General features: G+C 40.7%; 1 protein-coding gene across 2 annotated transcripts; it reads right to left on the bottom strand.

The window, feature by feature from the left end:
- Positions 1–88: 88 nt before the first annotated feature.
- Positions 89–7,853, bottom strand: LOC118396426 (proteasome subunit alpha type-1-like). 2 transcript variants are annotated; one of them, XM_035790627.2, is made up of 10 exons: positions 7,726–7,853; positions 5,781–5,825; positions 5,520–5,621; positions 5,226–5,329; positions 4,746–4,834; positions 4,415–4,485; positions 4,153–4,282; positions 2,252–2,331; positions 1,955–2,059; positions 89–324 (listed from the first exon to the last, which is right to left on the bottom strand). In XM_035790627.2, exons 1-10 carry the CDS (start codon positions 7,726–7,728, stop codon positions 265–267), a joined length of 789 nt encoding a protein of 262 aa, XP_035646520.1. In that variant the 5' UTR covers positions 7,729–7,853; the 3' UTR covers positions 89–264. The 2 variants fall into 2 exon arrangements, with proteins under 2 accessions (XP_035646520.1, XP_035646521.1); XM_035790628.2 differs by lacking the exon at positions 7,726–7,853 and adding an exon at positions 7,559–7,669.
- Positions 7,854–19,383: the final 11,530 nt, after the last annotated feature.

The raw sequence follows: 19,383 nt of genomic DNA, 5'->3' as shown, positions 1-19,383 counted from the left end.
TCAAGTGTGTGACAAACAAAAACAACAATGGCACCTAGTTCAGAAAAAAAGTTATATTACTTACAGAGAATGTAACATTCCAACAATAGAAAAGCAACATCCAATTTTATTAGCGGAAAGCATACAATTAACTTATTTTCATTGAGTAGCACATTGTCGCTGCACAGAATTGACCCATGGCAGTTCAGCGAGGGGTGCTGAGCTGGATTTGGTTTCTGGCCACCGCAGTGTGACAAAGTGTGTCATCATTCTGCATCCTCAGTCTCAGATATCCATTGGCTCATCCGGTTTGTCTGCCGCAGGCTCATCTGCAGCCCCGATAACCTAGGACACACAGGGCGGGACACATCACATCTTGATTACCGTTCAGATAAGAATGGAAAACAAAAGTACTTTCTTATGTCAAACTACCAGGAAGTCTGAAAAAATACTGAGTGGGAGGGAAGCTCACCTTGACTAGGTTCTTTGAAAATGCTTATGTCAAGCAGCGAGATTATCTCAAGCAAATTTGCTGATACACAAATCAACATTGAAATTGCATGCCACATAATGGTTTCACTACTGATGTGTATATTATTATTGTAACAGTGAGTCCATGGACCCGTCCTGCCTGGTGTCAACGGTACAGGCTGGTGGCGGTGGTGTAATGGTGTGGGGAATGTTTTCCTGGCAAACGTTAGGTTCCTTGATACCAGTTTGTACGCCACAGCGCATCTGAACATGCTGGCTGAAGACCTAGCTAGCCAGTTACTAGCTAGCACCAGGAATAAAAAAATGAGCTTACACCAGACACAGATGAAAGCAGAAACATTAGAAGAATATCATTAAAAACATTTTTTAAAGTATTTACTGACACACTGCAGTCAAATTTCTGCACCAGTAGACTAGCTACCTAGCTATGTAAACCACACGCCTTCTGCGATGTTGGTTACATGGTGGTACTTATTTAAGTTAGGTTAAGTTAGAGAATAAGATGTTACCATTGGTGTATTAAAATTAAGACTTTGTGATGTCATGAAAAGCTCTTAATAATCCTGCCTCCATCCCGCCTCCTGAATCCCAGTCTAAAAAGTGAGCGGGTATTTCTGACATAGCGAACCAGTTGTGTGTACTGAGAGGCAACGAGGAAGAGGACAATGGCGGAGATGGAGCCACCATCGGTTGGTGGTGGAAATGAAAAAAAAAAATGGACTTTCGTCCAAATTGATGTGAGATACTAGTGTTGATACTCCTACAAGATACAATGGGGAATTATGTTTTCTGAGATGATGGACGCCCGACTTGGTGAACCCATTGAAGACATCCAAAGTAGTGGAGAATGCTTTGTGTAATGTAAAAAAAATAAATCACAAGAAGTGGGCTTCATCAAATTGTGTGTGTCTATGGTGTTGGAACTCACAACATTTGGAGAATATGATGCGTCATGCTTTGAGCTACAGAACAGGGCACCTATTAAAAGAGTCATTTTGGGTGTGTCGGAAGAAGAATTCCTGAAATGGTTGATTAGCAAATTCGTCACTGGTGCTCTGTGCTCTTCACAGATGAAAGCAGGTTCACACTGAGCACGTGACAGACCTGACAGTCTGGAGATGCCGTGGAGAACGTTCTGCTGCCTACTTTGATCTGGATGGCTTGCTCTCTGGGGATTCAGGCTCGGTTTGATCTAATCTGCTGATCTAAAAAGGGCTTGATAAATACATCTGATTGATCGGGTTTCATCCAAATGTCATCCAATTTCATGAAAAACATGATTTTGACTGTTCGGGACCATCAAGTGAAATTTGTGATGTCATGTTTGTTAACCATTCTATAATATTATTATAATCTCATCTACAAATTTCTTTGAGAGTGCATTATCCTAGCCTAGATTCCAAATTAATTGTTCTGTTTCAGTGTGGATCCAGGCTCGCATTAATCCAACCACTTTCCACAGTAACTCCAAGTCGACTCTTACCTTTCTCTGTGGCCTCTCCTCCAGGCCCTCAAGGAAAGGACCCACGTCATCATCGTCGTAGATGGTGAACTCCATGTCTTTCCCCACAATGCCGATTGAGACATTCTGAAAGGCAGGGAGAGCTACTCAGTAAAGCCCAGGGTTGTGTTCATTAGGCACCAAACAGAGAGGGACTGCATTTTATTTTCATGTTGCAAAACGTTTTAAAACGTTTATGTTGGGTGACTTAATGAACACAGCCCTGAACTGTGGGGAACATGAGGGCTATGACAGGTTGGTTGAGCCATATAAGCTTACCTTAGTGGTGAGGTCCTGTTCAGCTGGGAGTGTTTCTCTGAGCCCAAGCAGACCATGCCTGACCAGCTCATTCAGATTACCTGAGTATAGTCAATGCAATGGGCAAAAGGATAAATGCACAGAGCAGGTGCTGAATGTGTACAGTTGAAGTCGGAAGTTTACATACACCGTAGCCAAATTTAAACTCAGTGTAATCCAAGTAAATGTTCCCCATCTTAGGTCAGTTAGGATCACCACTTTATTTTAAGAATGTGACATGTCAAAATAATAGTAGAGAAAATGATTTATTTCAGCTTTTATTGCTTTCATCACATTCCCAGTGGGTCAGAAGTCTACATAAACTCTATTAGTATTCGGTAGCATTGCCTTTAAATTGTTTAATTTGGGTCAAATGTTTTGGTTAGCCTTCCACAAGCTTCCCACAATAAGTTGGGTGAATTTTGGCCCATTTCTCCTGACAGAGCTGGTGTAACTGAGTCAGGTTTGTAGGCCTCCTTGCTCACACACGCTTTTTTAGTTCTGCCCACAAATTTTCTATAGAATTGAGGTCAGGGCTTTGTGATGGCTACTCCAATACTTTTACTTTGTTGTCCTTAAGCCATTTTGCCACAACTTTGGAAGTATGCTTGGTGTCATTGTCCATTTGAAGACCCATTTGCGACCAAGTTTTAACTTCCTGACTGATGTCTTGAGATGTTGCTTCAATATATCCACATAATTTTCCTTCCTCATGAAGCTATCCATTTTCTGAAGTGCACCAGTCCCTCCTGCATCAAAGCACCCCCACAACATGATGCTGCCCTCCCGTGCTTCACGGTTGGGATGGTGTTCTTTGGCTTGCAATCCTCCCCCTTTTCCTCCAAACATAACGATGGTCATTATGGCCAAACAGCTCCATTTTTGTTTATCAAACCAGAGGACATTTCTCCAAAAAGTACAATCTTTGTACCCATGTGCAGTTGCAAACTGTAGTCTGGCTTTTTTATGCCGGTTTTGGAGCAGTGGCTTCTTCCTTGTTGAGCGGCCTTTCAGGTTATGTCGATATAGGGCTCGTTTTACTGTGGATATAGATACTTTTGTACCTGTTTCCTCCAGCATCTTTACAAGGTCCTTTGCTGTTGTTCTGGGATTGATTTGCACTTGTCGCACCTAAGTATGTTCATCTCTAGGAGACAGAACGTGTCACCTTCCTGAGCGGTATGATAGCTGCGTGGTCCCACAATGTTTATACTTGTGTACTATTGTTTGTACAGATGAACGTGGTACCTTCAGGCATTTGGAAATTGCTCCCAAGGATGAGCCAGACTTGTGGAGGTCTACAATTTTATTTCTGAGGTCTTGGCTAATTTCTTTTGATTTTCCCATGATGTCAAGCAAAGAGGCACCGAGTTGAAGGTAGGCCTTGAAATACATCCACAGGTACACCTCCAATTGACTCAAATGTCAATTAGCCTATCAGAAGCCTCTAAAGCCATGACATAATTTTCTGGAATTTTCAAGCTGTTTAAAGGCACAGTCAACTTAGTGTATGTAAACTTCTGACCCACTGGAATTGTCATACAGTGAATTATAAATTAAATAATCTGTCTGTAAACAATTGTTGGAAAAATGACTTGTGTCATGCACAAAGTAGATGTCCTAATCGACTTGCCAAAACTATAGTTTGTTAACAAGAAATTTGTGGAGTGGTTGAAAAATGAGTTTTAATGACTCCAACATAAGTGTATGAAAACTTCCGACTTCAACTGTAGGTGTGTGTGAGTGAGATATGCTACAGCGAACAAGCCTCAAACAGTATCTATTTTATAGTGTGTGTAGTAGACATATGTGTGCCCTCAGGTATGCATTTGTGTTAGTAATTGTGAAAACCACAAATACAGTGTGTGTGTGCATGCTCTCACAGTCCAGGAAGGTGTCCATGTGTCTCTCTAGGTATGTGCGGGCAGACTGGGAGCGAGCTCCAATGGACATGGCTTTGCAGTCAAAGTAGTTTGCAGAGGGGCAGGTCTGGAAGATATGAGGCCCCATGTCCTACAAGAAGAGACCAAATGACTTTGTTGCTTCACATTAGTAATAAGTATTGCTTTAAGAATCACATATACAGAGGTTTACACACCTTGATCAGCATACATAGTTTCCCTTAAAAGATTACAAAGAACTTACATCGTAGCCAGCGATAAGCAGTCCCACACCATAGGGTCTTCTTCCATACCTCTGTGTGGGAATTTGAGTTTCTGAGGGACTGGTCAAGGCGTACCTTGTCAACTGTCTAGAGAACACAGCGCTCCATTTCCCAAACCGAACCGCTTATCTCAAGAAAGTGACATTTTTGACATTGACACATTGCATACATTTTTATTGGGAGTATCAAAGTTTCAAACGGATTGTTTTGGGGTCCCCTAGGACTGTCCTAAACTAAGCAAAATGTTAATGCATGGCAAACTGGGTGCAGGCTTCTAGGGATCAATCATTGAAAGCAAGACTGTAAGGATACTGCTTCCGATGAGAGTGACGAGGCGCGATGCTGGGAGAGGCCTGTCAAACACAAACCTGGAGTCCAGGCATTCCTGCCTCATGAAATTACTGTTGAAGATAGAAGGGGAAAGAAGTGGTTAGAAGGGGAATGAAGTGGTTAGAAGTGGTTATCTTGACACAAGTTACAGTGGACATACATTGCACACAGACACATGGTTTTTCATACATTTTATTTCTACACCTGGTGTGTGTGTGTGTGTGTGTGTGTGTTGTAGGTAGTCTAGTGTTCGGCAGGTACCCTAGCGGTTAAGAGCGTTGGGCCAGTAACCGAAAGGTTGCTGATTCAAAACCTTGAGCTGACTAGGTGAAAAATCTGTCAATGTGCCCTTGAGCAAGGTACTTAACTCTAATTGTTCCTGTAAGTCGCTTTGGATAAGAGTGTCTGCTAAATGACTCAAATGTTTAAAATAAATATATATAATAATAATGTAAATGGTACCAGAGTAGCCTGGCATCTGCAGTCAGCCCGGCAATGGAGATGCCAATGTGTTCATCAACGTGGAGGATCTTCTTCTGGTGAGCAGCCAGCTCTGACTGGGCTCGCTGTGGAGAAACAAACACCAGTCTCACTCAACAGCCCAATGACAGTCACTGCGAGTGGCTCACGCCACACGTCCAATGTAGCAGGTAAAAGACATACCGTTTTCCTGATACCCCAGTGTAGCTCCTATGTAACTCTTGAAAAACCAAAACTGTCAGTGTAGAATAGAACTGGGATATTAACGGGGAATACCTTGAGAGCAACCAGGACTGCATGGGTTCTGGACTTGAGCCCCACTGTAGCCGAACCTTGTTTCACTGCCTCCATGGCGTATTCGATCTGGTGAATGCGCCCCTGAAACACAAGTGCATCGATAACGTTAACTTATTCGGGAGACACTGCAGGGAACCTCATTCCCTAAACATTTAGATACATTTTAATGTTCACACTCTAGTGAGTACGTGAGAAAGTTGCAAGCAATCATGACCATATATGGCAAAAAAAGTCCCTTACCTGAGGACTCCATACTGTGACATCATTGTCGTACTGGTTACGGAACTAGAGAGAGAGCGCGAGAGAGAGAGAGAATGAGAGAAAAGGCAGTAGTGTCAATATTTTCAATGTACATTTGTCTAGCAATACACATGAAATGTTTTACTTATGTAGTTCTCTTGCATTGCAATGAGTTATCGACCAAAAAACTGTTGTGGACTGCACCTCAACACAGAATGTGTTTGCCACCCTAGACTTTTCCAGACAAAGGTATTGCATTGCTATAAATAAATTATAGAGCCAGCTAGAAACCAATCTTGTGGCTTTGTTTACAGCCACCTGTCATGGGGGAGCATCTAAACCAGAATCTACCCTTACAGGAAAAGTTGATATGGCGAATCTCCTTTAAGCCCAGGAAGCAGCCATTGACCTGCTTTGAATAATCTCAAAATACATTTATTACTCATCAAATTAAGTTTCAATTAGCAACTATCGTCATTTACTGCCATCATGGTATGTACTTCCAAAAAAGGTGTAAATAAAATGTTTTATGTCATGGAAAAAAGGCCTATTCGGCACCTCCAGTCTATTGAGCTGTTGTCGACTTACAACCAGTGCATTGAAGGTGTCGAATAGGATTGTTTCCTTCAGTTGCTTACAGTGGTGGAAAAGGTACCCAATTGTTCTACTTGAGTAAAAGTAAAGATACCTTAATAGAAAATGAGTAAAAGTCACCCAGTAAAATACTTCTTGAGTAAAAGTCTAAAAGTATTTGGTTTTAAATATACTTAAGTATCAAAAGTAAAAGTATAAATCATTTCAAATTCATTATATTAAGCAAACCAGACAGCCCGATTTTCTAGTTTAAAAACATATATTTACAGATAGCCAGGGACAACACTCAGACATAATTTACAAATGAAGCATTTGGGTTTAGTGAGTCTGCCAGATATGAGGCAGTAGGGATGACCAGGGATGTTCTTTTGATGTGTGGAACATTTTCCTGTCCTTCTAAGCATTCGAAATGTAAAGAGTACTTTTGGGTATCAGGGAAAATGTATGGAGTAAAAACTACATGATTTACATTAGGAATGTAACGTAAGTGGAGTAAGCTGTCAAAAATATAAATAGTCAAGTAAAGTACACACTACTCACACCCAAAAAAGGTACTTAAGTCGTACTTTAAAGTATTTTTACACCATTTAAAATTTAACGTTATTAAATTTGAAAAGCTGGTGACTGGTGGTAAATTGAATGGCTGCTTCCTGGGTTTAAAGGAGATTCGCCATAAAGTTTCCTGTTAAGTCAGATTCTGGTTCATGAGTGCACCCATAGAATTAGAATAGGACCGCTATAGGTGCACCTGATAGCTTTGTTCAAGCAACATAGTAGCTGGTCCCAAACAGTTGGAAGAAAGCATCTAGTTAGCTAGAAGTTTTCAATTAGCATCCATAGGTTGACTGCAAAGAACATTCGGTAAAAGTTGGGTAACGAAAGTGAAACACTCAACATTTACTAAGCTAGCTAGCTAACACAGCTAGGTAGCTAGCCAGCCATCTAAATTAGCTACCGTTAGCTATGTTAGCTCCTAGCTAGCTATGTTAGCTCCTAGCTAGCAATGTTAGCTCCTGGCTAGCTATGTTTGCTCCTAGCTAGCTACATAAACTAGGTTGGATACTTTATTTAATCTATTGTTACAGCTAGCTAGATTGCCAATAAGGCAGTAGCTAGCTAACTCGTGCAAAATCATAAACTTCCATAGACGCTACTATAGTAGCTATGTTTTAATGCTTACTCACAGTGCACTCGTTTCGTAACGTTAGTGTTCATAGACTAGATAACTATTTTAACGAGTGATAGCTAGCATCTTCATCAAACACCTTTGTCATTCAATGTATTCAACAATCTGTATTATTTAAGCAAATATTCATGCTTCAAACAAAACGCATGCTTTATACACTCTTACCATCTCTGCTGCTGAACTGTGACTTGGTTTGATTTAAATGCCTAAATCTGTCACGTAAGGCAAAGCAGTAGATCTCAGAAGTCTGTCCAGTCGATGAAAATTCGAAATGTCATCAAAGATTGGAAACTTGACTCATTTTGACTTGACCAAAGACAGCTATCTATGTTTAAATGTACTTTTAATGACATGATTCCTGTCAATTCTGAAAGTACATTTAGATTTTTGATTATTTAAGTTTATTTCACATTCATGGTCCTCGGAGGTTGCAATAACTAGAATAAAATCCTTGCAGTAAAACAAGCAAACAACATTTTGTCATAGCATTTTTTTGTTTGTTGCAATGACAGGCATAATTGCAGTGTGCCTAGATAAGCACTTTGAATGTCAACAACAACAATACACAATATCTTTCAGTAACCTGTTTTTTTTTCTTCAGAAAAAGTGTCACACACCTCGAGAACCTCTGCTAACAGAAATCTTAATTTCTCTGTACAAACCACTCATGGTGTTTCAGGCTCATCATAAAAAGTTTTCAGCGTTTAATGTCTCTTTCTAGGGACATTTCTATGCATTTATAAAGGTCTCCATCAACAGTCTCGCTCTCAGCTTCTCCCACTCTCTTTTGTTCTCTTTCTCCCCCTCTCTCACTCTATCTTCTCTGCCCACCCTACTGTCTGTTTTTTTGGGGGGTTGAAACGGCTGGACACTGAGAGCCTGGACCCTGTTAAAGATATCGGATGTACCCTTGATCCGGGGGAAGATGAATTAAAGGAGCTGTGCTGACGAGCCGACCTCCCCTGCCAAGGCAGAGTGGGCAGCAGCAGCCATTACATCAGCGCGCCTCCTTTGTGATTGAGATTGTAGTAGCTGTGCTGAGCTCAGCATGTTTCGCCAGGGCTTAATTTAACTCTGCCAAACGGCCACCTTTTAATTTTTCAAATGGAAGAGTGTCCTGAGTCACTCTGTGACGGGTCCAAGCCACGCTGCTGGCCCTCACGCGGGGAAGGAGGAAGGCGGAGGTGTTTAAAGGTGTAGCGGTATTGGTCGGGAAGACAAAAGTAATGTTGCTTACCCAGACCATGTCTCAGAGAAGAAATACATCAGTGCATTGTCACCTGTGCTTAGCTACATCAATCAATGACACAACTAAATGTGTTACCAAAAATCCAGGCTATGCTTAGCTATCAATCAATGGCACAATAGTGTACGTGTTACCACAAACCCCAAAGAATAGTCGCAATTTTGGTGGGGGAATATATGTTTTTGAAGCCCTAATAGGGCTCAGGCCCTTTTGACCCTCGTTATTCTCATCACAGACAAAATCAAGCATTTGTATAACTTCAAGTTGTAGTTGGATTACAAAAGAGAGGCATCAGAGTTCTCCCAGCGACTCACTGGTGAGAGATGATGAGGCATCAGCACCAGCGGTGTACCTGGATGTAACTCCAGATATTGGATTACTTGAGTATTCTGAGTAATTAAATGCGTCTAAATATGCCCCCATCTCGCACCCTGTCACGTTCTGACCTTAGTTCCTTTATTTTGTCTTTGTGTTAGTTTGGTCAGGGCGTGAGTTGGGGTGGGTAGTCTATGTTCTTTTTTCTTTGTTGTATTTCTGTGTTCGGCCTGGTATGGCTCTCAATCAGAGGCAGCTGTCGATCGTTGTCTCTGATTGAGAATCATACTTAGGTAGCCTGTTTTCCCCAATTTGGTTGTGGGTGATTATTTTCTGTTTAGTGTTTTCTGCACCTTTCAGGACTGTTTTTTTGTTTGTTTACTCACGTTGTTGTTTTGTATTTCAGTGTTCAGTAAATAAAACATCATGAACACGTACCACGCTGTGCTTTGGTCCACATATTCTTCATACGACGACTGTTACACACCCATGTTGCTTAAAATAGGCCGGCAATGTTTTTAGCCTGGAAATCGACTGGACTAATGGCAGCGACAGGCAGTCGGTCTGGATTAAGCTGGCAGGTACCATGAAGTGGGTCAAGGATCATCAGCAGCACACGGAATGAGCGGAAGGCCCCCCTCAACAGGTTTTATGAGACGCTATACATCTTAATTGACTTTTAAATTTTCCACCAAATGCCAGGACACGCAGCAGCAAGTGTGGGGCGGCGGGGGAGTTGAGTCATGCAGAATCTTGCCATCCGTTTCCTTGCATTTTCCAAAAGAGCTGACACAGCATTTTGGCGAGAAATGGCTGAAGAGGCTTTTTCTGTCTTAAACCGGAAAGAGCACATTGTGGAGCACTTATTAATATCCGAGCCATACAGATTACTGCTTCACTCAGCCTTTGGATCTAATAATAGCTAGCCAATACATGGCAAATCTCATATGCTTTATACTGCACAGCTGCCTCTTTTGTGGTTCAGAGGTGATCTATAATTATTAATTTGAAGTAATCAATAGATTGTACTCGTACAAAGCCTGATTTAGATTAATGTAAATAATAGATAAACAGCCATGTTACTTGGTTCTCCCCTGAATAGTCAGGCTTTGGAAGTTCTGACTGACAGCTGTGATGGCTCTTCTGTGTGTGGTGTTGTGTGGGACACTAGCATGCTGGGACATGGTGTGTCTTTTGATGCGCTATCGTTTCATGCTGCTCTGACAGATGTGATTGTCCGGTGGGGAAGCTTGACTGGCAGTCTCTGGGCCTTCTGTGTCCATCCAGCCTTTGGAGAGAGGAGACCATGCATGAGGAGGAAGCCCAATCTATCCCTTTGTGGGTAGTCCCCAGCTAGTCCCCCTTTTGCCTGTCAACCATGTCATGTGAAATCAGCAGGTGGTCTCAGAGGGGTTCATCTAGGAAGATTTCACTCAGGACCATTCCCTCAAGGGAAGGGTGATCTAGGGAGGTATTTTGATGTAATAGAGAATAACTCCAAATGTGTTTCAAACCCCCAGGTGCAGCAAGGATGTTGCAACACACACATAGCTTAGTGTGAAATAAACACAAATTACTTCTTCAAAATTCATGACAGGCACATGAATAAGTCAACTATTTTGTGTGTATTGCACAATTTTCCTCACAACGCATTTTGTGTGTGTTACACAATTTTCTTTCTTCATAACTCTTTTGTGTACATTACACAAATTCCAATTAGTCGTGGCTAAATGTTAGCCAGGCTAGTTGATGGCTAACATTAGGTAGGCTAGGGGTTAGGGTTAGGGTTATGGTTTAGGGTTAGGTAAAATGCTAGCTAAGGAGTTAAAGGTTAGGAGTTAGGTTAAAGTGAAGGGTTAGCTAACATGCTAATTAAGTTGCAAAGTATCTAAAAAGTAGCAAGTAGCTGCAAAGTTACTCATTAACTAAAATTGTCAGTGATCAGATTCGAACAAGCAACATTTGGGTTGCTAGACAATCGTGTTATACGTTCAACCAACCACCATCCTATCATTTCTGTGTTAAATTACGTAATGTCTTAATCTGTGATTGAAATTCACGGTATACGAAATTGAAAAATTAACTTTTTTTTGTGGCTGTCACGAATTTCCAATTTGTGAATAAGCAATTTGTGTCTATTTCACAATGAGATACTGGGTTGGTTTATCATGACTGATTCCCTGGCAAGGTGTCAGGACTTCAGCCAAAGTCGGTTCCTCTACTTGTTCGGGTGGCGGTTGGCATCGCCGGTCTACTAGCCATCGCCGATCCACTTTTCATTTTCCATTTGTTTTGTTTTTGTTTCTATAAACCTGTTTTTTCATTCCCCTAATGATTGTTCATGTATTTAACCCTCTGTTTCCCCCATGGTGTTGTGCGGTCATTCCGACGGGTGCTGTTTCTTGCCCGTGCGTAAATGTTGATGTTTGTGTAAGTGTATTGTTTTACCTTGCACCATTCATTATTCTGAGTAAAGTTACATTGCTCCCAATTCTCTGCTCTCCTGTGCCTGACTGCATACACCAGCACACACCATTCTGACACAAGGTTACTCATATCACTGGTGAGAGTGGAAGGTGGAGTGTTTTTCTCAGATAATTAGAAGCTTTTGTCATTCTCATTTCAAAGCATCTAACATATTCCCTGCCTAAAATAGTACATAAAGATTATTGGCTTTTTCAATGAATAAATAATCCCACAACAAGCACTGACAGACAAAACGCAACTCAAATGATCCTTCTCTCCATACTGTATGACAGGTAATTCAAAAAGTGCCTCAGCACCATCTGTTTCTTCAACTTCCTCCTTTGTGGGTATTGATGGAGAAAACGGTCGATGCCAAGTCTGGGAAGCAAGAAGACGTCAAATCATTACCGAACTCAAAGTATTTCCCTGGCTCCACAGCGAATGCTCAAACATTAATTGCATTTGCTCATCCGATACTGTTCTTTTGGATTAGCTAATGTGAGAGGTCACTTTTTGAGATGGGAGAGATTCTTGGCTCCACTTCACCTGTTTTATGAGCAGTCTCTTTAATTTTGTCACATTTTTATTTCTCTGGAGCTCCACAACAAATATGAGCTGTTCTTTCAGCCTTCGCGGGTTGGGTACCCACTGGTTGAATCAACATTGTCTCCACGTTATTTCAACCCCAAAAATCTGTGTTGACATTGAATCAATGTGGAAAGCAGATTGAATTTGGAAAAAGTCATCTACCTAAGGGAATTTTGTATTTTCTTCACCCAACTTTTAACCTAAATCCAATGATATGGTGACTTTTTTTGATTAATTTCGCTATGAATTCACATTAGTTAAACTCAACCAAATGTAAATCAAAACTAGACGTTGAACTGACGTCTGTGCCCATTGGGTATGAGATGATATTCACCAGGAATGGGTCCTTAGTTAATCTCCTGTGAAGCACAATATCTTATATTTTCCTAAAACGGACGATATTGTAACATGCTGACCACGCGTTGCGTGTGCAAAATAAATGTACACATACACGCGCGTGCCCAGTCTAGACGGCATGTAACTCGTCAACAATAATACTGTGTTATAAATAAGGTTACAAATCCCAGTTGGAAAATTCTTGGAATCAAATGGGTTAAGCAGAAGATCCATGAATCTTCCAACCAGGATTCCCACAAAACCTGGTAATTTTGGGAAAGTTACCAGAATTTTTCATCCCTAGTTATAAAAAATATAAATATTATTTATGAAAACACAGCAACACTATTGTAAACTTGAGCTACGACGGAAACCCAGAACTAATTGTGTCAGATGGTCGATACATAGTCTGTCCACGAGAGATGAGCGCACCTCAGATATCCCAGTTTATTCCGATGAGCATTGTATTTCTCTCTTTAGCCAGTAAATATTGTGCGCCTTCACAGCATAGTGTACTAATTGATTTAAGACACCCAATAACCAATTCAAGTCAATGTCTATTTGACAGTTTTGAGATTAATGTTGTACACATTTATAGAACACAGATTATTTTAAAAAAGCATGACAGTTATAGACAACACATGCAAGGTAATGGTATGATATTATTACGAGGGCAGGAGATTTAGACAACACATACAAATATGAGGACATAAAAGTTGGTGATTGATTCATAACCTTCATTTCAGTATATAATGTAATCCAGGTCAGACAGAAGGATTCAGACAGAAGTGTTCTACAGGGATGGATTGGCCATCTGGCAATTCTGGCAGATGCCAGATGGGCTGGACCATTTTGTAGTTGGGTGGGCTGGTTGAAATTGATGCACGCCCAAAAAATGTTTTGTATAAAAATAAACCATGAAAAGGTTGACAAGGCCTGTTGTCCATGGGCCTGTTAAGAAATGTTTTAAAGATATTTGCACTATTTCTCTGTTATTCAAATCTATAGTGAGCCTTTGGCTGATCAGTGGGCAATGACGGCCACTCTACCAAGATGGGCCGGCTCGGTTTTCTGATAGGCTGAGCTGAGGTCACGCAATCTCATATTCAAAGTCAAACACGGCATCAGTAAAGAACCTGCTCCGACTTGTCATCAGTTAAATAGCCAAGATCATGTATCATAAAAAACAGAAAGGGTACCTATAAACGCTGAAAGAACACATTGTCACCTCTATCAAAATGTCCTATTTATGGGGCGGCTAAAACCATGATTTGGTCAAACAGTAAGTTTGAAAAAAAAGTGCATTATCCCCATGATTCCTGTAATGAAAGTGTCTGTCCTGCCCCAGTGCCCTTGCTGGGGCCTGCTGCTGTGATGAGCGAACCATTCTCTCCTCCCCACATGCGCTCGAGAGAAAAATACATTCTGTTCTTATAACGTTTCAAAATGCAATTGCTGGAAAAACACAGTGTTGATTGCTTCGTCTCCTTGTACCTGTCAAATAGAGGAGGGTCTCAACTCTCTGTGGGTATACTTTTTACTTCTCAGCTCTCAACATTCAGCTCAATAGCAACTATTTTACAACCAAGATATTTGATATGGCTTTGAGATATATACCCACATGCGTGATTGAATTCTACAGGCAATTCTCTGAGCGGTTGATGCCTTTTTTTCTCCCTTTGATCAAGGACTGTCTGGCCAAAAAACAGCTTCCTCATACTTTGTCTTGCATCGATTACTTTACTTTACATCTCCTATAGACCAGTGTCACTTTTAAATGTCTATTATAGTTGATTGATAAAATATTAACTCTGCCCTAGAATCTGTGCTGCTCAATCTCATCGACAAAGACCAAACAGGTTTTGTGCAGGGTCGTCTCTCTATTCTGATCATTTACGTAAATATTTTGACATTCTTTTTCATATTAATGATCTTAATACCCTAAATGTTGTAGTCTCCCTTGATGCTGAAAAAGCATTTGACAGAGTGGAATGGAAGGTTTCATTTTGGTCCAATATTTATCTCTTGGATTCAAATTCTTTATAATTCACCAATGGCCAACACCCAATACTCAGCCCCCTTCCTGTTGTCTCGAGGGACAAAGCAAGGCTGTCCGGTCAGCGCAGGACTTTTTGCTTTGGTCATAGAACCCGTTGCTGCCATTGTTATAGGCTTTGGTTTTTCTATTTAGGTTTTAAGGTTGGACTTTAGCACGTAGGGCGCACCGATTGGTGTCACCTCGTTAGTCAGTATGTGTTACAGCTGTGCTGGTTGCCATCTCGTTAGTGGGAAGGTGTTTCACCTGTGCTGGCCCAGGTGCTATTTAAGAGTGGCTGGCCTAGTGCTCCAGTTGTCTTGAGGGATGTGCAGGGTCAACACCCTTAGTTGGCGTGCCCTATTTGATTTATAGAAAAATATACATTTTTCTGATTTCCCTGGGTTTGTTTAATGTCTTTCAGTTTGGTGTGGGTTTTTCTTTTGTTTTCCTCTTCTTGGGCAAATTTAGTTGGTTTCTTTTAGGTTCCAGTTGTTGCTAGTCAACTTTCAGTGGACCCCCCCCATGAGTGTCTTTCAGAACCCCTCTTAAAATCCCCCCTGTTTCATTTTGGCTGTTGTCAGTGACTCTGTTAGTTCCCCATTCTGTTTTGAGCGCCATTTTATGGTGTTCTTGCTGAGGAACATAACACCATGATTAGATCACATGGCTAAATTTAAGGAATTACAATTGGAAAAGAATACCATATTATATAATGGTTTGTGGATGATGTCTTGCTCTATCTTCAAGACCCCTCATACTCAATCCAGTCCTCTTGTCATTGCTTGAAGATTTGTTAACTATCTGGTTATAAAGTCAATTTGTCCAAGACAGAGATGATGCCTTCAGAAGGTATTCACACCCATTGACTCCACATTTTGTTGTTACAGCCTGAATTTAAAATTTATTAGATTGACATTTTGTGTCACAGGCCTTCACACAATACCCCATAATGTCAGTGAAATTCTGTTTTAAGAAAAATATATATATATTAAAAGCTGAAATGTCTTGAATCAATATGTATTCAACCCCTTTGTTATGACAAGCCTAAGTAAGTTCAGAAGTAAAAATGTGCGTAAGTCACATAAGTTGTGCAATAATAGTGTTAAACATGATTTTAGAATGACTACCTCATCTCTGTACCCCACACATACAATTATCTGTAAGGTCCTTCAGTCGAGTAGTGATTTTAAAACACAGATTCAACCACAAAGACCAGGGAGATTTTCCAATGCCTGGCAAAGAAGTGCACCTATTGGTAGATGGGTAAAAATTTAAAATTTAAAACAAGTAGACAATGAATATCCCTATGAGCATGGTGAAGTTATTAATTAGACTTTAGATGTTGTATCAATACACCCAGTCACTACAAAGATACAGGCGTCTTTCCTAACTCAGTTGTCGGAGAGGAAGGAAACTGCTCAGGGATTTCACCATGAGGCCAATGGTGACTTTAAAACAGTTACAGAGTTTAAAAGCTGTGATAGGATAAAACTGATGATGGGTCAACAACATTGTAGTTACTCCACAATACTAACCTAAATGACAGAGCAATAAGGCACTAAAGTATAACTGCTAAAAATGTGGCAAAGAAGTGAACTTTATGTCTTGAATACAAAGAGTTTGCGGCAACACAATACCTCACGTAGTACCACTCTTCATATTTTCAAGCATGGTGTTGGCTGCATCATGTTATGGGTATGCTTGTCATCGGCAAGGACTAGGGAGTTAAAAAAATAAAAACAGAATAGAGCTAAGCACAGGCAAAATCCTAGAGGAAAAACCTGGTTCAGTATACTTTCCAACAGACACTGGGAGACAAATACACCTTTCAGCAGGGCAATAATGTAAATTACAAGGCCAAATATACACTGGAGTTGCTTTCCATGAGGACATTGAATGTTCCAGAGTGGCCTAATTACAGTTTTGAATTAAATCAGCGTGAAAATCTATGGCAAGACTTGAAAAGGGCTGTCTAGCAATGATCAACAACCAACTTGACAGAGCTTGTAGAATTTTAAAAATAATAATATGCAAATTTTGTACAATCCAGGTGTGCAAAGCTCTTAGACTTACCCAGAAAGACTCATAGCTGGTATCGCTGCCAAAGTGGTTGCAAATAGATTATACAAGTGGTTGGGCATTTTCAACCCACAAATGTTTCTTAAAAATACTTATGAGAAGTTGTCAATTTCTCCTCAAACCTCCATCATGAGAGACTTTCATGAATGTTGTTGATGTTAGTTCTGTGTGTACAGTTAAGGGGAAGGAGTGCTGCTTTGTTTTGAGCCAGCTGCAGCTTTGCTAGGTCTTTCTTTGCTGCACCTGATCATATTACCAGACAGCAATCAAGATGGGACAAGATCAGAACCTGAACATCTAGTACAGTTGGTCTTTGTGTCATAAACGCAGAACATCTTTTTAGATTAGACATACCTCTCACCATCATCACCACAACTTTGTCAATATGACTTGACCATAATAACTGAACCTCCAATGTTGCTCCTAGGATTTCAGCTTCTTCAACTTATACAATGGTCACACCATTAATGCACAACTACAGTAGGTCTCAGAGAATGGTTTGAAATAAATACAATGCTTTTGGTTTTCGATGTATTTAAAATCATATTGTATTTCTCACATGCGCCGAATACGACAGGCTTAGACCTTACCGTGACCTTACCGCGTGTCCTTTGAGTACATCAGTCTGGCCTGCGGCTTTGTGAATGCTGACCCGTTTAAAGGTCTTGCACACATCTGCTACGGAGAGCGTGATCTCACAGTCGTCCAGAAACAGCTGATGCTCTCATGCATGCTTCAGTGTTGCTTGACTCAAAGCCAGCACAAAAGGCATTTTGCTTTTCTGGTAAGCTTGCCTCGCTGGGCAACTCACGGCTGGGTTTCCCTTTGTTGTCCATAATAGTTTCTGTGGTTCACGGAGGTAACCACACATGCGGAGATCATCTGCTCACCTAAAATCGCAAATTTGGACTCATCAGACCAAAGGACAGATTTCCACCGGTCTAATGTCCATTGATCAATTTTCTTGGCCCAAGCAAGTCTCTTCTTCTTATTGGTGTCCTTTAGTAGTGGTTTCTTTGCAGCAATTAGACCGTGAAGGCCTGATTCACACAGTCTCCTCTGAACAGTTGATTTTGAGATGTATCTGTTACTTGAACTCTATGAAACGTAACAAGATCCCACAAAACACAGTGGGGAAATGGCTGCCTAAATATGATCCCCAATCAGAGACAATGATAAACAGCTGCCTCTGATTGGGAACCATACAAGGCAACATAGAAATAAACAACCTAGATTACCCACCCTAGTCACACCCCGACCTAACCAAAATAGAGAATAAAAAGGCTCTCTATGGTCAGGACGTGACAGCCATATAGCAGGCTTCTGTCTATTTGAGCTGTGTTGGTAATCCTGTCGAACGCAGCTTTTTTTTATGTATTGTGTAGTGGAGCTGCATAAGTTTTACATTTTCAAACTAAGGGCAACTGTGGCATGGCATCCGTGACAGTGAGACGCATCCATCATGCATGATGATAGTCTAGTGTAAGCCAGCTACATTTTAAGATATTACAAGTTTCTAATTTTGACAGAAAGAGGTTTCATTTCAAGCTAAAGTTTACTGCTAGCTAGCTAGCTAACGTTAGCTGTCTGGTTCCCTAGCTGACATTATTATTCGTATCCCAGAGCTGTTTGCTTTGCTAGTTAGAGCCTAATGTTAGATAGCTAACATTGATCCTGGTTGGTTAGCTCCCAGCATATTCATGCACTGTAGTAACGAAATTATTTGGAACTATGTTCATTGTTGTTTAACTAGCTAATATTAGCTGGCTGGCTCGTTAGCTAATATATGTTACGTGACTTGTGTGTGTGTGATCTTACACGTTGTTTACCTAGCTAGCTAGCTACATGTCTTAAGCTAAAGTGTACAACACCCGTTGAATATGGCCGGTGTCAGTAAATGTCTGCAAAAAAGTGTAATGAAATTGTTGCCAGCAGAGCTGGTTAATTAAGCTGTTTTCATGTTATCCATAGGTAAACAAATCATCGGCCAGAGCGTCAAGTGTGCCCTCTGAACGCTCCGAGAGCAAATCGATATGGGTGGGGCTAAAGCTTAAGAGGGTGTGAACGATGCTGGATGGGTGTAGACCAAGAATAGCTCTTCACTAGATGCCAAAATATTCAAAGGCCATTTTCTCAAAAGTGAGTTTACAAGTGTATCAACTTTCTAAGCAGAATTACTTTCCCATTGTTCCTCAAATGCAGTGTATGATATAAAATGTTGTAGCTCTGAGTCTCTTTTATCCAACGTAAAAAACACCAACACAATACATACCATTCAACTGTTGCTACATATGACCGAATCCAGGTGGTGAGTCACATATGGACTTGGTCTTTTACCAAATCTTCTGTATACCACCCCTACCTTCACCCCAGAACTCAAACACATTAAGAAGGAAAGAAATTCCACAAATTAACTTTTAACAAGGCACACCTGTTAATTGAAATGCATTCCAGGGGACCACCTCATGAAGCTGATTGACAGAATGCCAAGAGTGTGCAAAGCTGTCATCAAGACGAAGAAGGGTGGCTACTTTGAAAAATGTCAAATATATTTTGATTTGTTTAACACTTTTTTTGGTTACTACATGATTCCATATGTATTTCCTAGTTTTGATGTCCTCACTATTATTCTACAATGTAGAAAGGAGTAAAGCAAATTAAAACCCTTGAATGAGTAGGTGTATCCAAACTTTTGACTGGTACTGTATGTAATTCATTTCTATTGCACAAAAATCTGGAAATTCTGGAGTCCTAT

Source organism: Oncorhynchus keta, chromosome 17 (assembly GCF_023373465.1).
Source record: "Oncorhynchus keta strain PuntledgeMale-10-30-2019 chromosome 17, Oket_V2, whole genome shotgun sequence".
NCBI lineage: Eukaryota > Metazoa > Chordata > Actinopteri > Salmoniformes > Salmonidae > Oncorhynchus > Oncorhynchus keta.
Note: the sequence above shows the minus strand (reverse complement) of the source record. Positions and strands in the feature narration are given on the sequence as shown.

What these genes read in the sequence shown, in the direction of transcription:
- LOC118396426 (XM_035790627.2), bottom strand. An exon ending in CATGGACACCTTCCTGGACT is followed by an intron (nt 2,332 to 4,152) that starts GTGAGAGCATGC and finishes GACTATACTCAG; the next exon opens with GTAATCTGAATGAGCTGGTC. An exon ending in AGGAGAGGCCACAGAGAAAG is followed by an intron (nt 325 to 1,954) that starts GTAAGAGTCGAC and finishes TGTGTGTCCTAG; the next exon opens with GTTATCGGGGCTGCAGATGA.